Source organism: Moschus berezovskii, chromosome 11 (genome assembly GCF_049115385.1).
Source record: "Moschus berezovskii isolate FMDL1 chromosome 11, NW_MosBer_1.0, whole genome shotgun sequence".
In the NCBI taxonomy this organism is placed as follows: Eukaryota; Metazoa; Chordata; class Mammalia; order Artiodactyla; family Moschidae; genus Moschus; species Moschus berezovskii.
In genome coordinates, this window is record NC_142470.1 from 99423711 (window position 1) to 99448454 (window position 24744).

The 24744-nt window shown below is 50.0% G+C and overlaps 1 protein-coding gene across 4 annotated transcripts in view; it reads left to right on the plus strand.

Moving 5' to 3' along the window:
- TGFBRAP1 (transforming growth factor beta receptor associated protein 1) overlaps positions 1–24744 on the plus strand; it is a 32294-nt gene that overhangs the window by 2304 nt on the left and 5246 nt on the right. For 2 of the 4 annotated variants that reach the window (XR_016038627.1, XM_088841591.1), the window contains exons 2-10: positions 5418–6118; positions 8278–8472; positions 10863–11038; positions 16574–16656; positions 17629–17970; positions 19865–19922; positions 21572–21715; positions 22619–22762; positions 23506–23665. Coding sequence is in view for 3 of the 4 variants with exons in the window: in XM_088841591.1 (XP_088697717.1) it covers positions 5431–6118; positions 8278–8472; positions 10863–11038; positions 16574–16656; positions 17629–17970; positions 19865–19922; positions 21572–21715; positions 22619–22762; positions 23506–23665 (1990 nt within the window). In the remaining variant the exon portion in view is untranslated. Of the gene's footprint in view, positions 1–5417; positions 6119–8277; positions 8473–10862; positions 11039–16573; positions 16657–17628; positions 17971–19864; positions 19923–21571; positions 21716–22618; positions 22763–23435; positions 23666–24744 lie in introns of all 4 variants that reach the window. The other 2 variants (XM_055399608.2, XM_088841592.1) reach the window with 2 other exon arrangements.

A 24744-nucleotide genomic window follows, 5' to 3' on the forward strand; every position in this document is an offset into this window, starting at 1 on the left:
GACCACCCACCTACCCCCCCACCCCCTATCCTGGCCCACCTACCCTGCCCTCTCCAGATCCTTACTTCGCTTGTTGCTGTTGCTGTTGCTCTTATAGGATCCACAGGATAGGTACATAGACACACACACTATGTGCATATGTATGTATACAGGTGGTGTGTATAACTGGTGTATATATGTATGTATACATACACTTGCGTGTGTGCTGTTGCTCAGTCCCGTCCAACTCTTTTGTGACCCCATGGATTGTAGCCCGCCAGGCTCCTCTGTCCATGGATTTCCCAGGGAAGAATACTGGAGCTGGTTGCCATTTCCTCCTCCAGGGGATCTTCCCGACCCAGGGATCCAACTCGCATCTCCTATTTTGGCAGGTGGGTTCTTTACCACTGAGTCACCTGGGAAGCCCAACTTTAGGTAGAGGGTCCTTTTTAAAATGCAGGTAAGAATTCATCTTTAGTGGATTCATAGGAAGAGCCTCCTGTTACAGGGCTGTGATACCCATAGACGGGTCTTTACCTCTAAAGTGATGCCTCTGGTGCTCACACAGCTGTGGGGCTCTGAAGGGTTTGTTGCATTTTAAAGTGCCGGTGTAATTCTCAAGTGTGTGATTCTTTGCAGATACATAGGATGCCACGCCCATCTTAAGGCTGTTCTCATATTATGTGTATGACAGGAGGTAACTGTCCTTTGGTTCAAGGAAAATAATAATTGCTATTGTTTTTGGCTGCACCTCTCAGCAAATGTGTGTGGAATCTTAGTTCTCTGGCCAGGGATCAAACCTGTGTCCCCTGCATTGACAGCTCAGCATCTTAACCACTGGACCACCAGGGAAGTCCTCCAAAAAGTAAACGGTGGCGAGGATCCCATTTCAATCAATGGCACTTTGTCACAGCATTATTTTAGGATATATTTATTTCTGTCTCAGATCAGGAGTCTCTCTCTCTCTATATATATATATGTTTTCCTTCCTTTATAATTTTGCTTTTTATTTTTGGCTATGCTGGGTCTCTGTCGCCGTGTGGGCTTCCTCTAGTGTAGCGAGTGGGCTTCTCACGGTGGGGCTCCTCTTGTGGAGCACAGGCTCTGGGCATGCAGGCTGCAGTAGCTGTGGCTCCAGGCTCAGTAGTTGTGGTGCATGGGCTTAGTTGCTCCGTGGCGTGTGGGAATCCTCCCACGCCAGGGATTGAACTCGTATCTCCAGCATTGGCAGGCCGATTCTTTGCCACTGAACCCACCAGGGAAGTCCTTTCCCTTTCTTTAATCTTGTGACCTTGAGTCTATTAGCCAGTTTCTGCATCTCGATAATCTGTCTACTTCAAACATTGCTTTTAGTCCATATTTATTCTTTGCGTGGTGACCTTTAATGCAGCCTGGCCTTGGTGAGATTTAGTTCGGAGAGAATGCAGAGGGAAACCAGGCCCGGAGTAACACAGCATGCAGCTCCAGCTGGCTGTGGATAGAAGTGGGAGCCTTTTGTGTGGCCGGGGTAGCAGAAGCTGAGCAGAGGTCGTTGGATAAGAGACTGGGGCCCTGAAAGGTGCCCACACTGCCCCTTGAAGGGCTTCTGACCCTGCTGGACCGTTCCCCATGTTCCAGTAACACGGGATGTGTGGAAATATCCAGACTTTCTAAATACGGATTCAGATAAACTAAGCTCTGGATTTAGATGAACTAAGAAATGACAAGTAAATCATTCACATGGGTTGTTAATGTTTCTGTGAAGTGAGATTGTAAACAAGGAACGTGTGTTTTATGACTCCTGCCAGGCTTATTAAGGGCTTCAGTGGTAAAGAACCCTCCTGCAATGCAGTTGACGAAGGTTTGATCCTTGGGTCGGGAATATCCCCTGGAGAAGGGAATAGCAACTCACTGCACTACTGTTGGCTGGGAAATCCCATGAACAGAGGAGCCTGGTAGGCTACAGTTCATGGGGTTGCAAAGAGTTGGACACGACTGAGCATGCGTGCACATCAACCTCATTTAACCGAGGCTCTGTATCTATTATGTTTCCAGGGTAAGCTGGTTTGGGGAAATGAGTAGGGTTTTTTATAAATATTTTTAAATTAATATTTTATATATTGAAAAGAACATTTGCAATTCACATGAGATGTAGAGAGTAGCAGTAGAAGCAACTCAACGTAGGGAAACAGACATGACTAATCCCTTTGAGATCAGCTTCTGCCAACTGACATCCTATCCCCCTTGGGTTTCTGTTCTTTATTCCCTTACTTTTCTTTATGATCTCACTATGTAGGGCTGAAACTCTATAAACAGTACATTAGTTGGGACTTCCATGTTTCTGCATCTTACACGGCCTGAAGCATCAGGCCGAATATAGCATCCACAGCTCCCCTTCGCAGGGATGTTTACCAAGTCACAGGTGGGCCGCAGTGCGTGCCCTCGCTGCTGCTTGGTGCTCCATCCACCCATCCTGTGGGGTTTCCATTTCCCCCCAGCTGCAAACAGGACTGCTGCTAGCTTCCTTGCTCATGTCCTGCTGAACATCAGTGAGGCCAAAAGGAGAGAGAATCCCTGGCTCCCCAGTTGCCATGGGCTTCCTCCGTCACCCACGTGGTCTGGCCAGCCCAGAAGCCTCCACCAGCAGGGCATGCCCATGGATCCAGATTCTTGCAAACCCCCAGCGTCATCAGACTTGGGAGGTGTTGTCCATTTGATGGGTATGAAATGAAGTCTGCTTGTAGCTACAGTTGGCAATTACAGGTAGTTCTGTAGGTTGATCTCTCCCTCATGGCTGTGGACCATCGTGTTTTCTCTTCTGAATGTGAGCCCTTTGTCTGAGATGGCTATCACAGATTTTTCTCCCAGTCTGGGCCTTGCCTATTCATTTCCCTAGTGGTGTCTTTCAGTGGACACACTTTTTAAATTTCTATAAAATCATGTTTACCAGCTTTTTCTCTTTTATGGTTAGTGCTTTTTGTAACCTAAGAAATCTTTATGTACCCCAAGATCCCAAAGATGTTCTACTATCTTTTCTTCTGTAAGATTTGTAGTTTTACCTTATGTTTTTAAAATAACTTGATGCATCTCAAATTGATTTTTATATTAAGAGAGGATATGAGGTAGGGATTCAGTTCAGTTCAGTTCAGTCGCTCAGTCGTGTCCGACTCTCCGCGACCCCATGAATCACAGCACGCCAGGCCTCCCTGTCCATCACCAACTCCCGGAGTTCACTCAAACTCATGTCCACAGAGTCGGTGATGCCATCCAGCCATCTCATTCTCCGTCGTCCCCTTCTCCTCCCGCCCCCAACCTTTCCCAGCATCAGAGTCTTTTCCAGTGAGTCAACTCGTCGCATGAGGTGGCCAAAGTATTACAGTTTCAGCTTTAGCATCAGTCCCTCCAATGAACATCCAGGATTGATCTCCTCTAGAATGGACTGGTTGGATCTCCTTGCAGTATAAGGGACTCTCAAGAGTCTTCTCCAACACCACAGTTCAAAAGCATCGATTCTTCGGCGGTCAGCCTTCTTCACAGTCCAACTCTCACATCCATACATGACCACGGGAAAAACCATTGCCTTGTGTCGATCACAGTAAACTGTGGAACATTCTGAAAGAGATGGGAATCCCAGACCACCTGACCTGCCTCTTGAGAAACCTGTATGCAGGTCAGGAAGCAACTGTTAGAACTGAACATGGAACAACAGACTGGTTCCAAATAGGAAAAGGTGTACGTCAAGGTTGTATATTGTCACCTTGCTTATTTAACTTATATGCAGAGTACATCATGAGGAACGCTGGGCTGGAAGAAGCACAAGCTGGAATCAAGATTGCCGGGAGAAATATCAATAACCTCAGATATGCAAATGACACTACCCTTATGGCAGAAAGTGAAGAGGAACTCAAAAGCCTCTTGATAAAACTGAAAGAGGAGAGTGAAAAGGTTGGCTTGAAGCTCAACATTCAGAAAACAAAGATCATGGCATCTGGTCCCATCACTTCATGGGAAATAGATGGAAAAACAGTGGAAACGGTGTCAGACTTTGTTTTTTTGGGCTCCAAAATCACTGCAGATGCTGATTGCAGCCATGAAATTAAAAGACGCTTGCTCCTTGGAAGGAAAGTTATGACCAACCTTGATAGTATATTAAAAAGCAGAGACATTACTTTGCCAACCATAACCGAGGTTAATTGGAAGATCCCCTGGAGAAGGGAATGGCCACCCACCCCAGTATTCTTACCTGGAGAATTCCATCAACAGGGGAGCATATTGGGCTACAGTCTATTGGGTTGCAGGGTCAAACCCGACTGAGCTGCTAACACTTTGACTTTTCACTTTCAAGGTTAACCACATGTTCCAGCAGCCATTGATTAAAATAACTTTATTTTTCCCCACTGAATTGCGCTGGTGCCTTTGTTTCTGCCGCTTCTAATTTGTGAAACCAGAATCCTTTCTAGAGGAAGAAGTAAGAAGCCCAGGCTTCAAGTTTGGGACAGTGTCTTCCAGTGGGAGTAATCCATTAACTGACCTTCCACAAATTTGCTAAGTACCTCAGCTCGCCACCTGCCAGCCTTGGAGAGTCCAGGGACATCTTTACTGCTCCACACCAACAGATTTATTCTGGGAGCCAAACACGGTGCTGGGACAATGTGCATGCCTCAGTGAGAAGAATGTTGAGGGAATTGGTGTGGTCCCTGCTTCTGTGACTCCTGTGAGATCCAAGGGGCAGGAGTGAACCCCACCATGGAGCTGTGCCCCACTGTTCACTTAGACATCGAGTTAGGTGGCTGGTAGGGTTTGGGGGAACATCAGTGACGATCATTTTTGTCTTTTTCCAAAATATTTGTCTTGTATTGTCTGTGGGTGAGTAGACGTGCTCTTCTTCTACCCAGAGGTTTGTTTCTGAAGAACAGTGTAGGGAGACTCCATATATAATAAATCTCAGCTCTGCTGAGAGTTGAATATCCGTTGGAATGACTGCTGCTGAAGCTCCAATCCTTTGGCCACCTGATGTGAAGAGCCAACTCATTGGGAAAGACTGATACTGGGAAAGGTTAAAGGCAACAGAAGAGGGCAGCAGAGGATGAGACAGTTAGAAAGCATCACCGACTCAATGAACATGAGATTGAGCAAACTCAGAGACAGTGGAGGACAGGGGAGCCTGGCGTGCTGCAGTCCTTGGGTTCAAAAAGAGTCAGACCTGACTTAGCGGATGAATGACTGTTGAGGAGGGTTGGCAGTTACTTACAAGCACGTGTGTGCTCTCCGGCCAGGGTCTCTGTTTGCCTGCGGGAGGAGGCCAAGTCAGAAGTCTTTCTTTCAGTGTTTTTCACAAGTGTCAAATGATTTCCTTTCTCTGAAGTTACAACTGGGAATTGATGTTTATTTGTCACGCCCAGAAACGGTTCTGTCCGTCCCTTGTTCCTCTAACCTCCCTTTCCTTTCCCGTCCCTTAGAGCCGCCGCCAACATGATGAGCACCAAGGCCTTCACCCTGGTCCCCGCCATTGAGCAGGAGCAGCTGCTGGGCTACCGGGACCGGGGGTCGCTGGAGTGTGTGGAGTGCTGCGGCCGGAACCTCTACGTGGGCACCAGCGACTGCTTCGTGTACCACTTCCTGCTGGAGGAGAAGACCTTGCCCAGTGGGTCGGCCACGTTCACGGCCACCAGGCAGCTGCACAGACACCTGGGTTTCAAGAAGGCGGTGAGCGAGCTGCGGGCCGCGTCGGCCCTCAGCCGGCTGCTGGTGCTATGCGACGGCTGCATCAGCCTGGTCCACATGCTGAGCCTGGAGCCCGTGCCCTCAGGTGCCCGCATCAAGGGGGCCACAGCCTTCGCCTTGAATGAGAACCCGGTGAGCGGGGACCCCTTCTGCGTGGAGGTGTGCATCATCTCAATCAAACGCAGGACCATCCAGGTCTTCCTGGTGTACGAGGACCGCGTCCAGATTGTCAGGGAGGTATCCACACCGGAGCAGCCACTGGCCGTGGCCGTGGATGGCCACTTCCTGTGCCTGGCCCTCACCACCCAGTACATCATCCTCAACTACAGCACGGGTGCTGCCCAGGACCTGTTCCCGTTCTGCAGCGAGGAGAGGCGGCCCATCGTCAAGAGGATCGGGAGACAAGAGTTCCTTCTGGCGGGCCCTGGGGGACTGGGTGAGCAGGGCGCCCAGGTGCCTCCACTAACCTTGCCACTCTCTGCCCAGTCTCTCCACCTTCTTTCCTTGCATTCACGCTGAGGTTGGAGAGGGAGGTTGTGGTTGTGAAAAGCAGACACTCATGGACTGTGTTTGCCAACACTGAGGCAAGAGGCAAACAACTGGACGCCCAGTGTTTGCTCAGTTTTCATTAGATTGTTTTGTGAGTGTGGGTTTCATGGCACAAAAATAGGCCAGTCATAGCGTCACCTATTTTGTGCTAAAGTAGAGGCTGAGGGACTTCCCAGGTGGCTCAGTGGTGAAGAACCTGCCAATACAGGAGCCCCAGGAGATGCAGGTTCAATCCCTGGGTCGGGAAGACCCTGGAGAAGGAAATGGCGGCCCACTCCAGTATTCTTGCCTGGGAGATCCCATGGACAGAGGAGCCTGGCAGGCTGCAGTCCTTGGGGGTCGCAAAGAGTCGGACACAACTGAGCACAGTACAAAGTAGAGCCTGAAGATGGCTCCAGAGAGAATTCCTGAAAGGGGATAAGTGCAAAAATAAGAGTCTGTAAGACTTCTTTATAGGATATTCTTCTGTGTATGGGTTTCCACCTGGTCTGTGGAACCAGACCAGGTTCTACATTCTAAAAAGGAGTTGGGGAAGCTCACTTCTAGATATTTTGAAGTGTGGAAGCTCCAAGGTCATGTCCCTGATTTTCTCTTATTGACTACAGTTTTTATCCCACCAGAAACCATCTAATTTAGTTGCTAGCTTCTTGGATGGGCTTTCATTGTTTCCTGTTGCCTTTCTAGTTCTTGGCGTCACCTCCTGAGAATCATAGCCGGCAGCATCATTGATGTTCGTAGGCATGGATGACACATAGTGTCAGGCAGAGCTTTGTTTCTTGCAAACTGGGAATTAGGATGATAGGTTTTCCAAATCATCCCGTTTTGTTTGCTTCTCTGTATATATCCCCACACCTGATTCAGGAGTCAAAAAGTCAGACACAACTTAAGGACTGAACAGCAGAGGCAGTTAGTGCTTTAAGTACAAAGTAGATAAACCGTCAGTGAATGTGGATGTTATCATTGACAAACACTCACCAACAGACTGTCTTGAATTGCAGAGTTAGTTGTACTCCTGTATCAGAGCATGGAACCAGAATTACACCTGAACTCTCAGTGGTGGCGAGGGGAGCGGGATGAGTGTTCTGACTGGGACATCTTGTCGAGTGGCCCGCATACAGTAGGTGCTCAATAAGTATCTGAACGAATGCGTTCAGTGTGGAGTGCATGTCTAGGGAAAAGCTGGTGCTTAGAGACGCAAAGCCACGGGAGGACTGGATGTGGCAGAAAGCTTGTGAAGCTTCTTAAATTGTGTAGAATTCTCTCTTCCCCATGTGTGAGGACATGAGCAGTGAACACCTCCGTGTGGGTGCGGGTACACTGTTTTTGGTTTGGTTTGTTTTTTATTTTGTGTTTGTTCATTTATTTATATGGCTGTGCTGGGTTTTCATTGCTGCAAGGGGTTTTCTCTAGTTGCAGTCAGCAGAGGCGACTCTAACTGTGGTTCACGGGCTTCTCACTGCGGCGGCTGCTCTTGTTGCAGAACACGTGCTCTAGAGCGTGTGGGTTTCGGTAGTTAGAGCATGTGAGCTTCGTTGCCCCAGGGCATGTAGGATCTCCCCGGGTTGGGGATAAAGCCCTGTCTTTTGCGTTGGCAGCTGGATCTTCTACCACTTGAGTCACCAGGGAAGACCTGTGTTCACCTCTTCTAACCTTACGTTCAATTCAGTTCAGATCAGTCACTCAGTTGTGTCTGACTCTTTGCGACCCCATGGACTGCAGCACACCAGGCTTCCCTGTCCATCACCAACTCCTGGAGCTTGCTCAGACTCATGTCCATAGAGTTGGTGATGCAACTTGTTCCAAGGAACAAGCGTCTTTTAATTTTATGTTTAATTAGAAGGAGGTATAAGGTGGACATTCTGGGGAGAGAGGTTTCCTTCATTAAAACAGATACAAGGGTCTTCTGTCCCCGCAGCCTGGTATATCATCTCTCCCATCCTGAAATGTAATGAAGGGGACAGATATTCCACATCCAAACACCTCTGTGGAAAACAGGCAAGCAAACCACAGCTCTGTGAAGTGCCCCATCGCTTCCTGTTTTCCCAGGCATGTTCGCCACGGTGGCTGGGATCTCTCAGCGTGCACCTGTTCGCTGGTCAGAGAATGTGATTGGAGCGGCCGTCTGCTTCCCCTACGTGGTCGCCCTGGATGATGAGTTCATCACCGTGCACAGCATGCTGGATCAGCAGCAGAAGCAGACCCTGCCCTTCAAGGAAGGCCACATCCTCCAGGATTTTGAAGGTATGAGTTTCCACTGAATCTTTAGGTCTTTTGTGATGGTATTTCTTCACTAAATGCTATTAAGGAACCACTGGGAACATGGTCTCTTGCCAAGCACAGAAATTCTGTAGGCAATGGTGATACAGTCTTTGAGCTTCAGGGGCACAGAGATTAAAGGGAAATAGGCATTTTAAAAATAGCTACAGCATTTGAGAGCTTGACAGCAACAAATAAGGCCAGCTAGGAGAACAGAGTAGGATGTATTTCCTAACCATACCAGAGAGGGCTTCCTGCAGGAGGTGGCATTTGAGCCAAACTTTTGAGGATGAGCTGGAATCAGCCAAGCATGTATGGTATGAAAGAACCTTTAGGCAGAGAGAAAGGCACATGTGAGTCTGCACAGGAGGGAACCCCAGGTCCTGGACCGTGTAGGTCGTTCAGCATGATTGTGGTGCCCAGTATGTGAGGAGGGCAAGCAGGGGATGAGGCCTCAGCTGATCAGGGCAACCGGGAGCGAACCACACGAGGAATCTATCGTGGCCCAGCGGTAAAGAAACTGCCTGCCAAGCAAGAGATTCAGCTTCCATCCCTGGGTTTGGAAGAGCCCCTGGAGAAGGAAATGGCAACCCACTCCAGTATTCTTGCCTGGGAAAGCCCATAGACAGGAGCCTAGTGGGCTCTAGTCCATGGGGTCTCAGAAGAGTCAGACATGACTTAGCGACTAAACAACAACAACAATTTTATTATGAGAATCTTCACATTTACTGAAAAGTTGAAAGAGAAAGTGACTCCCCATCCCCTGTTCACCTGGATTTGGTACTGGTTCACTTTCAGCTGAGCTGTCTGGAAATATGGAGAGGAGATCGTGACACTGAATCCAGAACCCTGCAGCAGGCATTTTCCCACATAACCCCAGAGCCCTTTCCACACCTCGGAAATGCGCTCTCAGCCCTGCCTCTGGCCAGATTTCCTGGCTTCCTGAGAACACCCCTTGTGATGTTGTCTTGAGGCCAGGAGCTCGTGTGTATCTGTGCATTCATTGCCTTTGTCCCCAGGGCTCCCCAGACACTGCCCTTCCTGAGTTAGGTGCTAGGGACACAGCCTGCTGAGACTTGTCATCCCACATGAGCGTGTCAACACTCAGCTTGGGCTCCAACACGCACATGCACGGGAGAGCTTATTCACAGCAATGTTATGTGCTCTGTGGGCTGAGGGTGGAGGCAGGCACGGGGGTCACTGGCACAGGGAGGCTGGTGGCATAACTGCCTCAGGCGGGAATGTGGGAAGCCTCCTGGAAGGAGGACTCAACGCGGAGCAGGGGCTGAATCTCGCAAGTGTGGGGGGATGATGCTGGTTGGCATGGAGACAGAGGATGCAGACAAGACCGCCAGGCAGGGAGCCCAGGAAGGGAGGTGCGGGGGCATCCGGCGGGAGAGACCAGGTGGTGGGCCTGGGCTGAAGGTGATGGATCCCAAGGAGCGGGGAGCAGAGGGAGCAGGAAGATGTGGCTGACCCTGAGCAACCTCAGACAGAAAGACAAGGCCGTTCCACTGCTTCCTGGGAACAGGCACTAATTTAGTTTGAAACGCACCTCCACAGAGAGCAGAACTCGCTGTCAGTGCTTGACAGGAGGAGTTCTCTTGGGTGCAGGTCTGACTCTCCTTCGGATTGCGCAGGACCTCATGGTGCCAAGGGTCAGGGTCTCTCATGGGATGGAGGAGGTAACCCTGGGACTCGGTGATCTTGACCATAGTGGGCAAGTGTGAGATGTTAGCTTATGGTTCAGAATGTCACCTTGTAATCTTAGTTTCTTGTAAACTGACTAACCTGGAGAGAAAAGAATTTTAAACAGCTTTATTTGAAAAAGTCAAAATGTTAGTTGCTCAGTCATGTCCAACACTTTTGTGATCCATGGACTGCAGCCCATCAGGCTCCTCTGTCCATGGGATTTGCCAGGCAAGAATACTGGCATGGGTTCCCATGACCTCCTCCAGGGGATCTTCCAGACCAAGGGATTAAACCCAGGTCTCCCGCTTTGCACGCAGATTCTTTTCCATCTGAGCCACCAGGGAAGCCCCAGCTTTATATGAGGAGCAGCATAATTCTTATTGCTCATTTTCCATGATGGAGCTCTACAGACTCATATGGATCTATTCAACTGGCTTTAAATTTATCATCATCGTAGAATAAAAAAAGGCAAAGCATCTTTATGTCTTATACTTGAAATGTAGTGTTAAGAGTTTGCCTTTTTCTTATGATGGAAAGAAGATAAGAGAAGCATTGATTTCTGATTGCTGTGGCAATTCTGTGTTGGAGAACTGTAATGACATTGTTAAGACATCAGCTCGTGCTCCTGTGTGGGATGAAAGCGGGGTGTTTTCTTGCCAGCACAATGTCTGTTTCCTCTCCAGCAGTGTTCCATTTCTTCCCAGGAAGAGTGATCGTTGCCACGAGTAAAGGTGTTTACATCTTGGTTCCACTACCTCTGGAAAAACAAATACAGGACCTGTTAGCCAGCCGCCGAGTGGAGGAGGCTCTGGTTCTAGCGAAAGGCGCCCGGAGGAACATCCCAAAGGAAAAATTTCAGGTTTGTAGTCAGCTAGCCATAAGGAAGTGTGCCTCCCAACTGCCGATTAGAAAATGTTAGGATCTAAGGGCGCCGGGCCCTGCAGACTACTTCGTGTCTGTCAGTCAAGTTTCTCTGTGCATCCATGTCATACAGATAAGGACGCAGGCTGCAGGAGGGGGTCATGATGCCGGCAGAGGCCAAGTCAGGATCTGAGCCTCTGACATGATTCCCGTGCTTAATACACCACATTTCATTTCCAGTCATGTTCTTCCAGAGTAGACTAAGGGTACTGTAATTACAAACCAAAAGATCCTCAGCATAATTTGTTTCCCAATGTAGAATTTGTTGGGATGGGGTTGAATTTTTTAAGTTTCTATTATCTGTAGGAAAAGCTTTGTGAACCATACTCATAAATCTTCTAATATTGCCGGAATCCATCTAACTAATTTCCTTAGGAGAAAGCTTGTAATGCATTTAAGAAATGCTAGCTTTAATATAATTGGTATGATCAATATAGTTGATGAGACAATCATGAATTATTCTCACATCTGATGAAATCAGATTTTCTAAAATTTGCTTCCTGATTGGTTGCTAGGTGAGTTCAGGTCACTCTATGTATTTGAGAATGATAAAGTGTAATATTGGTGCATGCACGCTTCTTAAAAACATCTGAGTCACTCATGAAAGATTCACATGAAGTCAGGGTGATCCCCCTTTTGTTACCTGCTGACCAGGTTTTCAGGGCAATATGGTTTGTGGGATGAAGCTGTGCTTTCTGGCCTCTGTGGCTTTTTGCTATAGAAGGTAGACTAAAGGTGGGAAAAGTCAGGACCTGTCATTTATGGTCACAGGATAAATATTGATAAACTTTTCATCTTTATTCCTTATTTTAAAAAATTTTATTGAGGTATAATTGATTTACAGTGTTTTGTTGATTACTGTTATACAGCAGAATGACTCAGTTATAAATATATGTACATTCTTATTCATATTCTTTTCCGTTATTGTTATTGCAGAATATTGGCTATAATTCCGAGGTTGCGCTAGTGATAAAGAACCTGCCTGTCAATGCAGAAGACATAAGAGGTGTGGGTTCGATCCCTGGGTCTGGAAGATCCCCTGGAGAAGGAAATGGCAACCCACTCCAATATTCTTCCCTAGAGAATCCCACGGACAGAGAGAGGAGCCTGGTGGGCTACAGTCCGAGGGGTCGCAAAGACCTGGACATGACTGAGTGATTTAGCACGCACGCTCCCTGTGCTATGCAGCAGGACCTTGTTTATCTGTCCTGTATGCTGGCATCTGCTAATCCCAAACTCCCAATCCCCCTCACCCCAGCCCTATTCCTCCTGTTTTTCAAGTGAGATGATCTGTGAACTCTCAGCAGGGGGCAGCAGAGCACAAAGAAGAAAGCTGTTCGTTCAGGGCGTGTTTCTGAGCTGAGAGCCCGTTTCTGCCTAGTGCATCGCATTGTCTCCTTGTGCATTGCATCCTGGTGGGAAGGCCAGTGGGGCTCTGGCGGCCTCTGCTCTCAGCTCCTCTCCCCCGGCAGTGGCCTCAGGAGCTCTGAGGTATCTGGACAGGCACATATCGGGGATCCCCTCTTTGACACACCCAGGGACACACCTCAAATGTGTCGCATTTTCTTGCAGAGGCTTCCCGTGCTGAATTTCTGCCTCCCCCTTGTTTTCCCACAAGCAGCCGAGCAGTGGGCACCAGCTAGTGCTGGCCCTTACCCTCCCTCCTGTATGATGGCCCTGCTGGGGTCTGTGCATCTGGCACACCCCTGTCTCCCCCCATGTTGTTTTAGACTCCTATTTGGGCCCAGAATACATAGCCTCAGTGACCTTGAACTTGGCCCTGGTTCTCGTGCCTGCATGACCACTGGGAACCCTCCTCCCTTTGTGCTGGAATCGTGTTCACAGCCCCTTCCTGCATGTCTGCAGCCCATCCTCCACGCCACCGCCGAAGGAGCTTTCTGACCTGTCCGCACCCCTTTGCTGTAGATCCTACAGCGGGCACCTCCTGGCCAGAGTCAGGTCCACACCTGGTGGCCTTGGTGGCTGGACCCTGCCTGCATCCCCAGCCTCTCCCACCTCCTCTGTCCCCCTGTGACCTGGCCTGAGTCACCTGCCACCTGTGTACTGGGCAGGTACTCCAGAAGCACCCTGCAGACAGGTCAGAAATAACCAGCATCACCAACCAAAGATAGGGCGGTCCTGGGGAAGACAGCTGCCTCTGGGCATCCTTGGGGAGTCTGGGCTGGCGTCCCGCCCCTGCGCCATTGCTTTCTTCCCTTGTTATTTGTGCTATTTTTTGTCAGTGGAGAGAACATCCATCATCCACCAAATACAGGGTTTTGGGTTTTTTAGATTTTTTTTTTTTTATGTGGGCCATTTTAAAAATCTTTTATCGAATTTGTTACAGTATTGTTTCTGATTTTTGTTTTGGCTTTTTGGCTGCAAAGCTTGTGGGATCTTAGTTCCCCAACCACACCCACACCCCTTGCCTTGGAAGGCGAAGTCTTAACCACTGGACCACCGGGGAGGTCCCCTCAAATATGGTTTCTATACTGTGCTGACATATGTCTCTTCTCTGAATCTGCCCCGTCCTTCCAGGCAGCACTGGCTTCTCTGAGCTCCCAGTTATCCCTATTGACCTATGACACACAGCCGATTACTCCCCAGCTCCAGCTCACTCCTCCCCCAGTCCTGGGCAGACACTCGCCTTCATTTCCCTCGGCCCCTGCTTGCGCCTGGGGCTGAACAACAAGGAAAGAGTGATGGTTGATTCAGAGCTTTGAACTGGTCTTCAAGCAGCTAGGCTCTGTGGATCGGGGAGCAGAAGAGTTTTGGTTTAAAATAGAACCATGAGAGGAAAAGAAGACAGTATTGACAAAAAAGTTCAGAGATAACGTGTCATTCATATTAATGTGTTTTTAAGGGTTGACTGTGACTCTTACAGGATTAGGTATGTTAGTTATTTAAACTCTAGGAGGCTTGCAGCCAAATGCTAGACCCTGGGCTCAGGAAAACTAGAAAGTGGGGAGGGAAAGAGACCAGAAGTCGAGGGGACTGGCTTTTCACAGTTCACCTTTCTCTCCATTAAAGCGAGTGTTGGTTTTGGTTCACTGAGTTCTGAACTAGGGAGGGATTTATGGAGAAGTTTAACTGTGGGACTCTGATTAAAGGAATATTCCTTCTGGAGATCCAAAAGGTGAGAAGGCTTAGAACTTTAAGAAGCCAAGCTTAAGTTATATTAAGGTTTGGGACGCTGTAAAGCAAGAGGCAGTGAGGGGAGATTTGCAGACATAGGTGTGTGTCTCCAGGAAGCTTGCTTGATGTGTGTCATGCAGTATGGATAGTGTCATGTTTAAGCTTGGGCTTTGATACCTGTTTTGTTTTGTTTTTTTCCTATTTCATCTAAAACTATTTCACTATGTATCTTCAAAAGACAAGAAAGCCTCCCTTTGAAATGTAAGCATCACATACATCTCCAAAATAAACACTGATTCCTTCCTAGGTTGGGGCGGCCCGAGTGTCCCCAGGTGTCCTGTAAATGTTTGCGTCTCGCATTCTTTTTATCCTGGAGGGAGATCCCGCTCGGGCTGCGCCGAGAGGTTTCTCTGTTTCAGAGTCATGGGACCCAGTTCTCGGAGCTGGTCTGCCACCGACTCTTTCCTATAGATACTTGGGTTCCTTCATTTCATTTGGCTTTTGTTTTATAAAGATTGCTTTACTTATTTATTTTTGGCCTTGCTGGGTCTTTGTTGCCGTGCACGGGCTTTCTCTAGTCCCGCCAAGCAGGGGATGCTCTCTCGCCGGCATGTGCAGGCTTCTCACTGCAGTGGTCTCGCTCGTGGAGCCCTGGCTCCAGGCATGCGGGCTTCAGCAGTTTCGGCTCCCTGTCTTCTGAGCTGCAGTGGTCTCGCTCGTGGAGCCCTGGCTCCAGGCGTGCGGGCTTCAGCAGTTGCGGCTCCCTGGCTTCTGAGCTGCAGTGGTCTCGCTCGTGGAGCCCTGGCTCAGCTCGAGCCCAGTAGCTGTGGCACACGGACTTATTTGCTTTGCAGCACGTGGGGTCTTAGCTCCCTGACCAGGGATCCAACCCACGTCCCCTGCATGGCAAGGCGGCTTCTTAACCACGGGACCACCAGGGGGGTCCTCAAAGTGGAGTTTCATAAAAACTGATCAGGTCAGCAGGTGCTTACAAAACAGCAGGTACGATGCCAGGGTGCGAGGATGCTAGGATGAATAATGGAGTGGCTGCAAGCAATCGATAGCTTCTTGAGCAGCAGGGTGTTCTGGAAAGGGGAGGGATCTAAACGTGATTAGTCTTCCATTGTGAGGCGGTGCAGGCATGAGCTGAGGTGCTGGAGCCAGTGAGGACACAGCAGAGCTGGCTCCACAAAGCCTTTCAGACAAAGGTGGACAGAGCTCACAGCTGATCAGCCAGGAAGTGACAGGGTCGGGGTGGAATTGAAGACACCACAGGGCATCTTATTTTTTTTTTCTTTTGAATTTTTGATTTCGTATTGGAATATAGCCGATGAACAATATTGTGATAGTTTCAGGTGAAGGAGGAAGGGACTCAGCCACACAGATACATGTATCGTTCACCACAGGGCCTCTTCCCTGAGTGTGTTGCTATTTCTGGAAGTTTTCCAGAACGAGGGGCTCCGCGGTCCAGGAAATCTGGGTAGGACCAGATGAGACAAAGATAAGTGGCGCTTGTACTGCAGGAATCCTCAGACTGTGACTTGTGGGCGTGGCTGTGCGTCACCAGTGGGGGAGGGGACGGAAGGCTCAGCATCTCCCCAGCTTCAGCAGGAAAGTCTGCTGATTGATCTATCGTTAAATGAGATGGACCCCGTGCTCTGAGGGATGCTCAGAAATGCCACTGTGAAGAGAGTTCCGCAAGAGTGAAGAGGGGTGGGTGGCTTCTAGGCTGCCAGGAACACCGGCCTTGTTGACATCCGTCTGAGCACTAGAAGTGGCAGCGATCAGGAAAGCCAGGGAGGGTGGGAGGAGGAATACAGACCAGTGGGAAGAAGTGAAAGTGTTCATCGCTCAGTCGTGTCCAACTCTTTGCGACCCCATGGACTATAGTCCACCAGGCTACTCTGACCATGGGACTCTCCAGCAAGAAAACTAGAGTGGCCTTTTCCTTCTCCAGGGGATTCTCCTGACTCAGGGATCGAACCTGTGTCTCCTACTCTGCAGGCGGATGCTTTACCACAGAGCCACCAGGGAAGCCCAAAGTATGTTAGTGGCTCTTTGTGATACAGACCAGGATGGATGGGAAACCATGAAGAAGAAGGAGCAGTGATTATTCAGAGAACAACTTGATCTTGGGAACAAGGGGCGGATTGGCATATGTGTGTGTACTAACGTATTGAGAATAGTTTCGTGTAAGCCTTGTTTCTTCCTTACTGTATAACTTCAGGGTTCCCTGTAATAATTAACGTGTAGTCTGGGTTGTGACCAGGACCTCAGTGTCCCTCCCTTGGTGAGTGACTCCAGCTGGTCTGAGCGATGATGCCTGTGTCCCCTGCAGGTCATGTACCGGCGGATCCTGCTGCAGGCAGGCTTCATACAGTTTGCACAGCTTCAGTTTCTGGAGGCTAAAGAACTCTTCAGGTAACTTGAGGTGTCGGCAGTGAGCCCGCCTGTGTCCCTGCGGTTGGACCTCCGTCGTCACTGGGATGCTGTGACGGGAGAGTCGTGTCAGTGCAGTGCTCTGGGAGGAGTGGGGAAGCCCCCGCCCTGTGCTCACCCCTTGCCCCCTGCCCCCCTTAGCCGGGGGGGGTCACTGTCGTGTATCTTGAAGGGGGGCTGATGAGAGGCGTACAGAGTGGTCCTTGGAGAGGGGAGATGGCAGTTCTGAAGAGCACATGTGATGACCTGTGGATCCCTTGAGGGCTTGGTTTCCCTTTGCTCCAGAGATTTTAACTGAAGGCTGTGAGTCTAGAGAGAGAGCAGGTGAATTGATGAGAACCATTCTTGTTCTAGAGACACTGAACTGTGTGCTCCTGACTCAGTGTCTTAGGAAGCCATGGTCCCTTCTGCATTTCATGAATCCTGCACAAGGGGGCCCTCCCACCACCCCCACTCCCTCCATAGCCCAGCACCCCATCCCCAGCAGCCCTTCTTTTGGTGATGGGGGGCAAGGGGGGTGGTCGGGTGTGTGCTCTGGGGTCAGCAGTTGTTCATGTTCGCTCCACACTCATGCAGATCAGATTGCACCTGCTATGATAGCCCTTATATGTCCCACGAAGGTGTGGTCTGCAGAGTAAGTTTTCTAAACGTCCAAGTAGAACAGACTTTGTGCACTTCCAAGCCGTGAAGGAGGACTTGTGCGCAGAGCCTCCAAATCCGCCTTTGATCAGAGGTGCGGTGCCACTGCTGTTCCTTCCTGCCCAGGCTTGCAGGGACCATAGCCCCCTGCACCTCTGGGGGTGTGATGTCCTCGGCGGCCGAGGCCCCTGTTCCATTGTGGGGCCCGAGGTTGGCGGAGCACGGTGCTGGGCTCTGCGGGCAGTGTGGGGTCCACTCCCGGTTGGCTTGCAGCCTCCTCTCTCTGCTTCATGAACTCCGCCCCTGTGATTGCAGGAGCGGCCAACTTGACGTGCGGGAGCTCATCTCCCTGTACCCACTCCTGCTGCCCGCGTCCTCCTCGTTCACCCGCTCCCACCCGCCCCTGCATGAGTTCGCAGACCTCAACCAGCTGACACAGGGTGACCAGGACAAGGTGGCCAAATGCAAGCGCTTCCTCATGAGTTACCTGAACGAGGTCCGCAGCACGGAGGTGGCCAACGGCCATGAGGAGGACATTGACACGGCCCTGCTCAAGCTGTACGCTGAGGCCGACCACGACAGCCTGCTGGACCTGCTGGTCACTGAGAACTTTTGTCTACTGCCCGACAGCGCCGCCTGGCTGGAGAAGCACAAAAAGTGAGCGTCTTTCCACCCCCTCCCCAGACGCTCCCCAGGGGCTCCCCGCCTGGCCCTTCCCCACCCACCACCTTTGGATGCTATTGTGCAGCTGATGAACCAGAGCGACTTCTGAGTCCCGCACCTTCCTCCAGGGACCACCTGTCACCCTTGGGTTCGTCAGCCCCATCACAGTCTGCAGACCAGCCACAGGGGTCTCAGAGACCACTCCACTCTCATGTCAGTCACTCAGATGGGTCCAACTCTTGGCGACCCCATGGACTATAGCCTGGCAGGCTCCTCTGTCCACAGGATTTCCCAGGCAAGAATACTGGAGTGGGTTGCCATTCCCTTCTCCAGGGGGTCTTCCTGACCCAGGGACTGAACCCGCATCTCCTGCACTGCAGGCAGATTCTTCACCATCTGAGCCACCAGGAAAGCCCCTCCATATTAACTCCGTAATGACAGAGTGTGCAGTCATGGGCCCTGTGAGTCAGTGCATCATCCCGCCTCCTCCATGTTCCTTCTCGATGGGGTCGGCCTGTGCTAGCTGCCACATGTGCATTGGTAAAATGATAGCTCACTTCAGCCACTGATGACCAGATTGAATAGAGAGGCGGATACCTGGATAAGTAGATAGAAAGGCGGGCTTCCTGACCCTGTGGACAAAAGGGATAAAACTCTGCCTTCATTACAGGCATGAGCTGGTCGGCAGCCATCCCCTTGCTGACTGACCGCCGGGTACCATGGGGGCCTGTCTGCAGTGATGACCTGACTGGACCAGCTTCATCCTGGGGGCAGTGGTCTAAGCCTTCTGGGCCTGGGCTGGGGGTTTCTTTAAAAGTGAGGGGTGTTGGGTGCTCCCTGTACGATTCTCTGTCCATGATCTTTGTTAGGCATGTGACGTGGCAGAGGTGCTGTTCAAATCCTGCGGGGACAGGGGCTCACAACCCAAAGCCCGTTCAGATGCGGGACATCGTGGGCCGGTGACTGGTCTCCATGCAGGCAGTGTCTTCTTCAGCCGTTTCCCTGAGTTTCCAGAATGCACTGTGGAACCAGGCAATGCCCTGCCCTCTGGTGGCAGCGACGCTGTGACCTGGGGTGGGAGGGTCTGGCGAGTCAGTGTAACTCTCTAAAAGCTTCCTAGAGAAGAGAAGGGTTCCAGGGGATAGTGTAGTGTCTTTGCTCTTTGAGGGGAGAAGTCTGACAGTCCCTGGGGCAGCTTGTCTGGAGAGGAGGGGGACCAGGTGGGGATACCCCTGAGAGCTGGGGAGGTGGGAACAGCTCACGATCCAGGCAGTTCCATGTTGTCACTGATCCTGTCCACTTAGAAATGAGAACACAAGGGCCACAGAGGGTGACCTGCTTGCTCAAGGTCATGCAGTCCATGAGTGATGAAGCCTGGATTGAAACCCAGGGCCCAGGACTCTGGGTGCCCCCTGCCCCTGCCACTCTGACTCTCCCTGACCTGTTCTCTGCCATGCCTGCTTGCTGTTGGCCTTTCTTGCTGTTCAGAATCCTCCCTTCCAGAATAGCTCACACAGCCTCTCTTCCAAATAGTCTTAATTCCCCGTGATGATTTTAATCGTGGCCTCAAGAGATGGGAAATCATACTAGTATTGGAAGTAAATTGCAAAGTAATCCCCAATGCGAGTTTCCATCGTGTAATTGTAGTTTTACTTTTCAGCTTATCTTAGATCTGAATGTGGTCCTTTTTGGAAGTTGATAGGGAATACATTTTCATATGATAAGTAAACAAACAGAGATGGGGGTCTTCTTGCTGCTTGAAATGTGTTGTTGATCTGAGTTGACTAGAAAATGCGGGGCTGGGGAGAGGGCTCGGGGCATCGCTGTAGGGGTGCCACCTGCAGTTTGTGGTCAAGAGAGGCTGCACTGACCCTGTGCTTTCTTGCAGGTACTTTGCTCTGGGCCTGCTCTATCATTACAACCACCAAGATGCCGCTGCGGTTCAGGTGAGTTCAGAGGCTTCTAGGTGTTGTTGTAAAACCACGTTTAACTCCGAGTTACTTGGAAAAAAAAATCACAGCTTGATAGAGACCACTCTTGCCTGATCATAGCCCTTTTTACAGAACAAAAGTGACACCGTTTTAGAAAGTGAATTCCCTGAGAAACACCAGCCAAGGATTTTCTTTTCATTTCCTTCTCTCTAAAGAACATTGTTAAGATTGAGTTATTTTAAATGTGAGAAAAATAGGATTTCATACTGAGCCACAAGGCTTGTGACATCATGGCCTGTCAGAAATTAAGACTGTGAGTAGTAGTTTGTAATTTCTACCATTAATGACAGCAAGTTTTGCAGGCAGCGGAGTTATCTATCATCTGTGACAAAACTAAAGCTGATTAAGGCCGGTCTCTTGCCCGTGGGACACCACTGGTCAGGGGGAGCTGGGGTCTGAGCCAGTGCTCCGGGCCCTGGCAGGGGTTCTGTGCTCAAATGTCTCGGCCTGTCTCTTACATCTTTTGTGAGTGGCTGGGAACACCAGCAGTGCTCACAAACTCACCAAAATATCTGGTTGCTTTGAGAAACTACCATGATAACGTGATTGTGGAATAGGTAAAAAAAAAAAAAATTTCCCATCAACATGTATCCCCATGGCTAAGAGCAGATTTTGGAGTCTAAGATAGCATTTTCATTTTTTTAAACACCAAGTTGCAAGAATTATAGTTTCCTTTAAATGTATTAATAGCATTAGCAGAGCTGCATAGAGAGGAATTTACAAAACTGAAGTAATTAGGAATAAATCTCCCATCTATGGCAGAATTTTTTTAATGACACATTTCAATGATTGTGTGAGTAGTGGGGTTTGGGGAATTCAGCACTGAAGAAATTAGTAATATAGAAAACGTTTGTACACTGGTATCAGAATTATGGTGTTTACACTGCCCACCTGTTTCTTGGGCTTCTTGCTGTGGGTGTGGTTCAAAAGTCAGTGTGGACAGGTGGGTGAGGTCTGTGGCACAGGGATGATGCAAGACAGGCTCCCAAGCAGCACCCATCTCTTCCACCCCTCGTGATGCCAATTCATCTTGCATCTCAAAGTAAGATTCCATCTACACGGCGGGGAAATGTCTGAGTGAAACAGCAAAGGCCTTTATGGTGAGAATCTACCCTGAGCCCCGTGCCCGTGGGAGTGGGAACACCAGGGCACCGGGTCACTGAAGTGTTGGAAAGCACATCTGAGTATGGCAGCCCAAAAGGGTCTTCAAAATCAGGAATTCCTGTGACGGAGAAGGTGGAAACACCTAGGATGGATGCAGGCGAATTTCTTCTCTGTCCAAACACTGTCAATGATTATTTTGTTTCAGGAAAAGATGTTTTATAATGCATCCACGTCTCCCCATATTTTATGTTTACTATTTGTATTACTGAGATCTCATTAGAAAGGAAAGAGAACTTGATGCTTTATGTTCTTGATTTCTTAGGCCGTGTCCTCTATATTTTTTTCATTTGTTAGAAAAAATTAAGATGGACTTAAGCCTTTAAAGTTTGTGTTACCACTCTGAAATATTGCAAGGTCAAGTAAGCACACTCACACCCTCTCTAAGCTGGTTCTGAGCGGCCTGTGTCCTCCCACCCTGCCCGTCCCGCTCCCCTCTGCAGCTCTGGGTGAGCATCGTGAACGGGGACGTTCAGGACTCCACGCGCTCAGACCTGTACGAGTACATCGTGGACTTCCTCACCTACAGCATCGACCCCGACCTCGTATGGCGGCATGCCGACTGGGTCCTGCAGAGAAATCAGGAGGTTTGTGCTTCAGCAGCGCCTTCTTTGCAGGCGGGTGGTGTGTTCAGGTGGGTGGGGGAAGTGTCTCTAGGCTGGTCACATGGTGGCACTGAGGCTTGGGTCCCGTCTTATGGAACTCGGGGTCCATGCTCATCAGAGCTATGCTGTGTTTTGGGGTTGTGGAGTGAGTGTGTGTGTGACAGAACGTGCATGTGTAAGTCCAGGGACACGCTCCCCCCTACCCCCACCACCTCTGTAGCTTTTCTTGGAAGATAATGTTGCACTGCGAGTTCCGGTTGACCGTCGGGAGGCAGCCTGGAGATGCTGGGGTCCCTCGCGGGTCATGCACACAGTTTGTCTGGGCGTCTGGAGAACCAGGTTGACTGAATCTTCAGCCCCTTATATCTGCTTTCACTTTACCATCCAGCAAGTGACCGTCCTTTTGCTTGATCTGAGTATAACAAAACTGTTGTTTCACAGATTGTGGAAACCTGCTACCTATAAATGTTTGCTTCCTTAGTTTCCAACCCTTTTATTTATTTAAGATTTTTTTTTTATGTGAACCATTTTCACAGTCTTCATTGAATTTGTTAACAGTATTGCTTCTGTCTTATGTGTGGGGTTTTTTGCCCCTGAGGTGTGTGGGATCTTCACTCCCTGGCCAGGGATTGAACCTGCACACCCCACCTTGAAAGGCGAAGCCTTAACCACTAGACCACCAGGGAAGCCCACCGCCAGCTTTTTCAGAAGGCCCAGCTGGAGCTCTGGGTCATTTCCTCTCTCTTGTCAGCACTCCACACTGCTCAGGTTTTCTGAGTCATCATGATTTTGACAGAGCTTTTACCCAAAGCATGCAGCGCTCACAGTAAAGAGAAGATGGGGTCTTTGAAAAGCACGGTGACCAAACGGCTACTCTTCCTTCAGGTCGGAGTTCAGGTTTTCACCAAGAGACCTCTAGACGAACAGCAGAGTGGTTTTAACCCAGATGATATCATCAGTTGCCTTAAGAAATACCCTCAAGCCCTGGTTAAGTACCTGGAGCATCTCGTCACAGACAGGAGACTGCAGGTGAGACCCAGCTCTCGGGCCAACATCTTGGGTTTGCGGGGGCCCCATGGGGACCTGAACTTGGCCAGTGGGTCTAACTAAACGTCTCATGTTCCTGGCGCTCAATGTATACTTGTGGGAGGTCAGAGAGGGAACCAGACATTTGTGAAAGAGACCAGAGGCCCAAGTGGCTTGTTTTTACCCTCCACCTCTTGTCCCTTCCACTTACATTTTTCTTTTTTTTTCTTCCTTGTTATTATTCTTAAAGGAAATGAGTGAAGCTTCCCTTCTTTGGGGGCAGCTAAATCTGTGGGCCTTACCTAAATCCTGTGGCCCTTACATCTCAGAATGAGATATTTTCCCCTAGATTCTATTTCATTCTATTTATTATGTATTCAGCTGCATTGAGTCTCAGTTGTGGCACGTGGGATCTTTCTTGTGGCCTGCGGGATCTTTTTTGCATCCTGTGGGCTTAGTTGCCCCCCAGCATGTGGGATCCTAGCTCCCCGACTGGGGATCAAACCTGCGTCCCCTGCGTTGGAAGGTGAAACCTTAACAACCGGACCCCAGGGCAGTCTCCCATAACGTTTACATTCAGCTCCTCTGTCATGCTTTCGGAAAGCTTTCTCTCCAGTCCTTGCGTTCTGTCGGCCTGGAGGCCCTGCTCACTTCACACGTCCGGTCTCCTGCACAGGCTGTCGGGGTGGGAGGGTGGTCTCCGTGCTGCCCGTGCGCATGCCCGTCTGCTCGCCCCCATCCTGCAGAAGGAGGAGTACCACACGCACCTGGCCGTCCTCTACCTGGACGAGGTGCTGCAGCAGAAGCCCTGCACCCCCAACCAGGACGCAGAAGTGACCGAGACGCAGACGAAGCTGCGACGCCTGCTCCAGGAATCCGATCTCTACCGAGTCCACTTTCTGATGGGTGAGTGGATCCACGCAGCCTCTGTGGATAAACATAACAGGGTGGGAGTGGGGAGGACAAGGGGGCGGTTCGTGAGCCTCTGTGGCACCAAGTCAGCCTCCTGGAGGCCAGGGGAGCCTCCTGTCTGTCCTCTGCCCTCTGGACATGGACAAGGCCCTTTAGCCAATGAACCAGAGGCTGCCCAGGGTGCTGGGAGGTCTGTGTGTTCGCTGAGCAGAGCTGCTTTGAACTTGCTCACTCAGCTTTGAAGCCCTCGCATCAGTTCCTTATGAGGCTCCGGCTGTGACCATGACTTTGCTGGCTGGCACTGCCCCCAGCAGCCCGCTTGGCCACTCCAGGCTGGGAGGAAGGCATCCTTCCTGGAGGGGGTCCAGTTTTCACTTCCTCCAGGGCAGGGACCGCAGTGTCCGCGTCATCTGGCAGAGTGAACTGCTCCCTCTTTATGGGCACCGTGGGATTTCCAAGTTGTCCTTGCTGCTGCTGCTGCTAAGTCACTTCAGTCGTGTCCGACTCTGTGTGACCCCATGACGGAAGCCCACCACGCTCCCCCGTCCCTGGGATTCTCCAGGCAAGAACACTGGAGTGGGTTGCCATTTCCTTCTCCAATGTGTGAAAGTGAAAAGTGAAAGTGAAGTCGCTCCGTCGTGTCCGACCCTTAGCGACCCCACGGACTGCAGCCTACCAGGCTCCTCCATCCATGGGATTTCCTAGGCAATAGTACTGGAGTGGCTTGCCATTGCCTTCTCCAAAGTTGTCTTTACTGGGTTAAAATATTTCTCTTTGGCAGCATTTAACTCTAGTTTTTGACCGTTAGCTACAGTCCTTTCTCAAGGTTCATGGGAGGTGTGTCCTTTGTAGTCCCCACAGTTGAACTCACAGACACTACACCATCACCTCTGGCAAACCACTGGTCAGAGTGTTTCCATCAACTGATCCTTACATAATCTTGTTTATGTATGTTCTGTTGAAAGATACTTTATTTAATGTATATTGTTGATTCACTGACACTGACCTCATGGCCAGAAAGAAGCACATGACTTGGGCCTGAATGATGTTCCCATGAAGAACTTTGTCCTAAG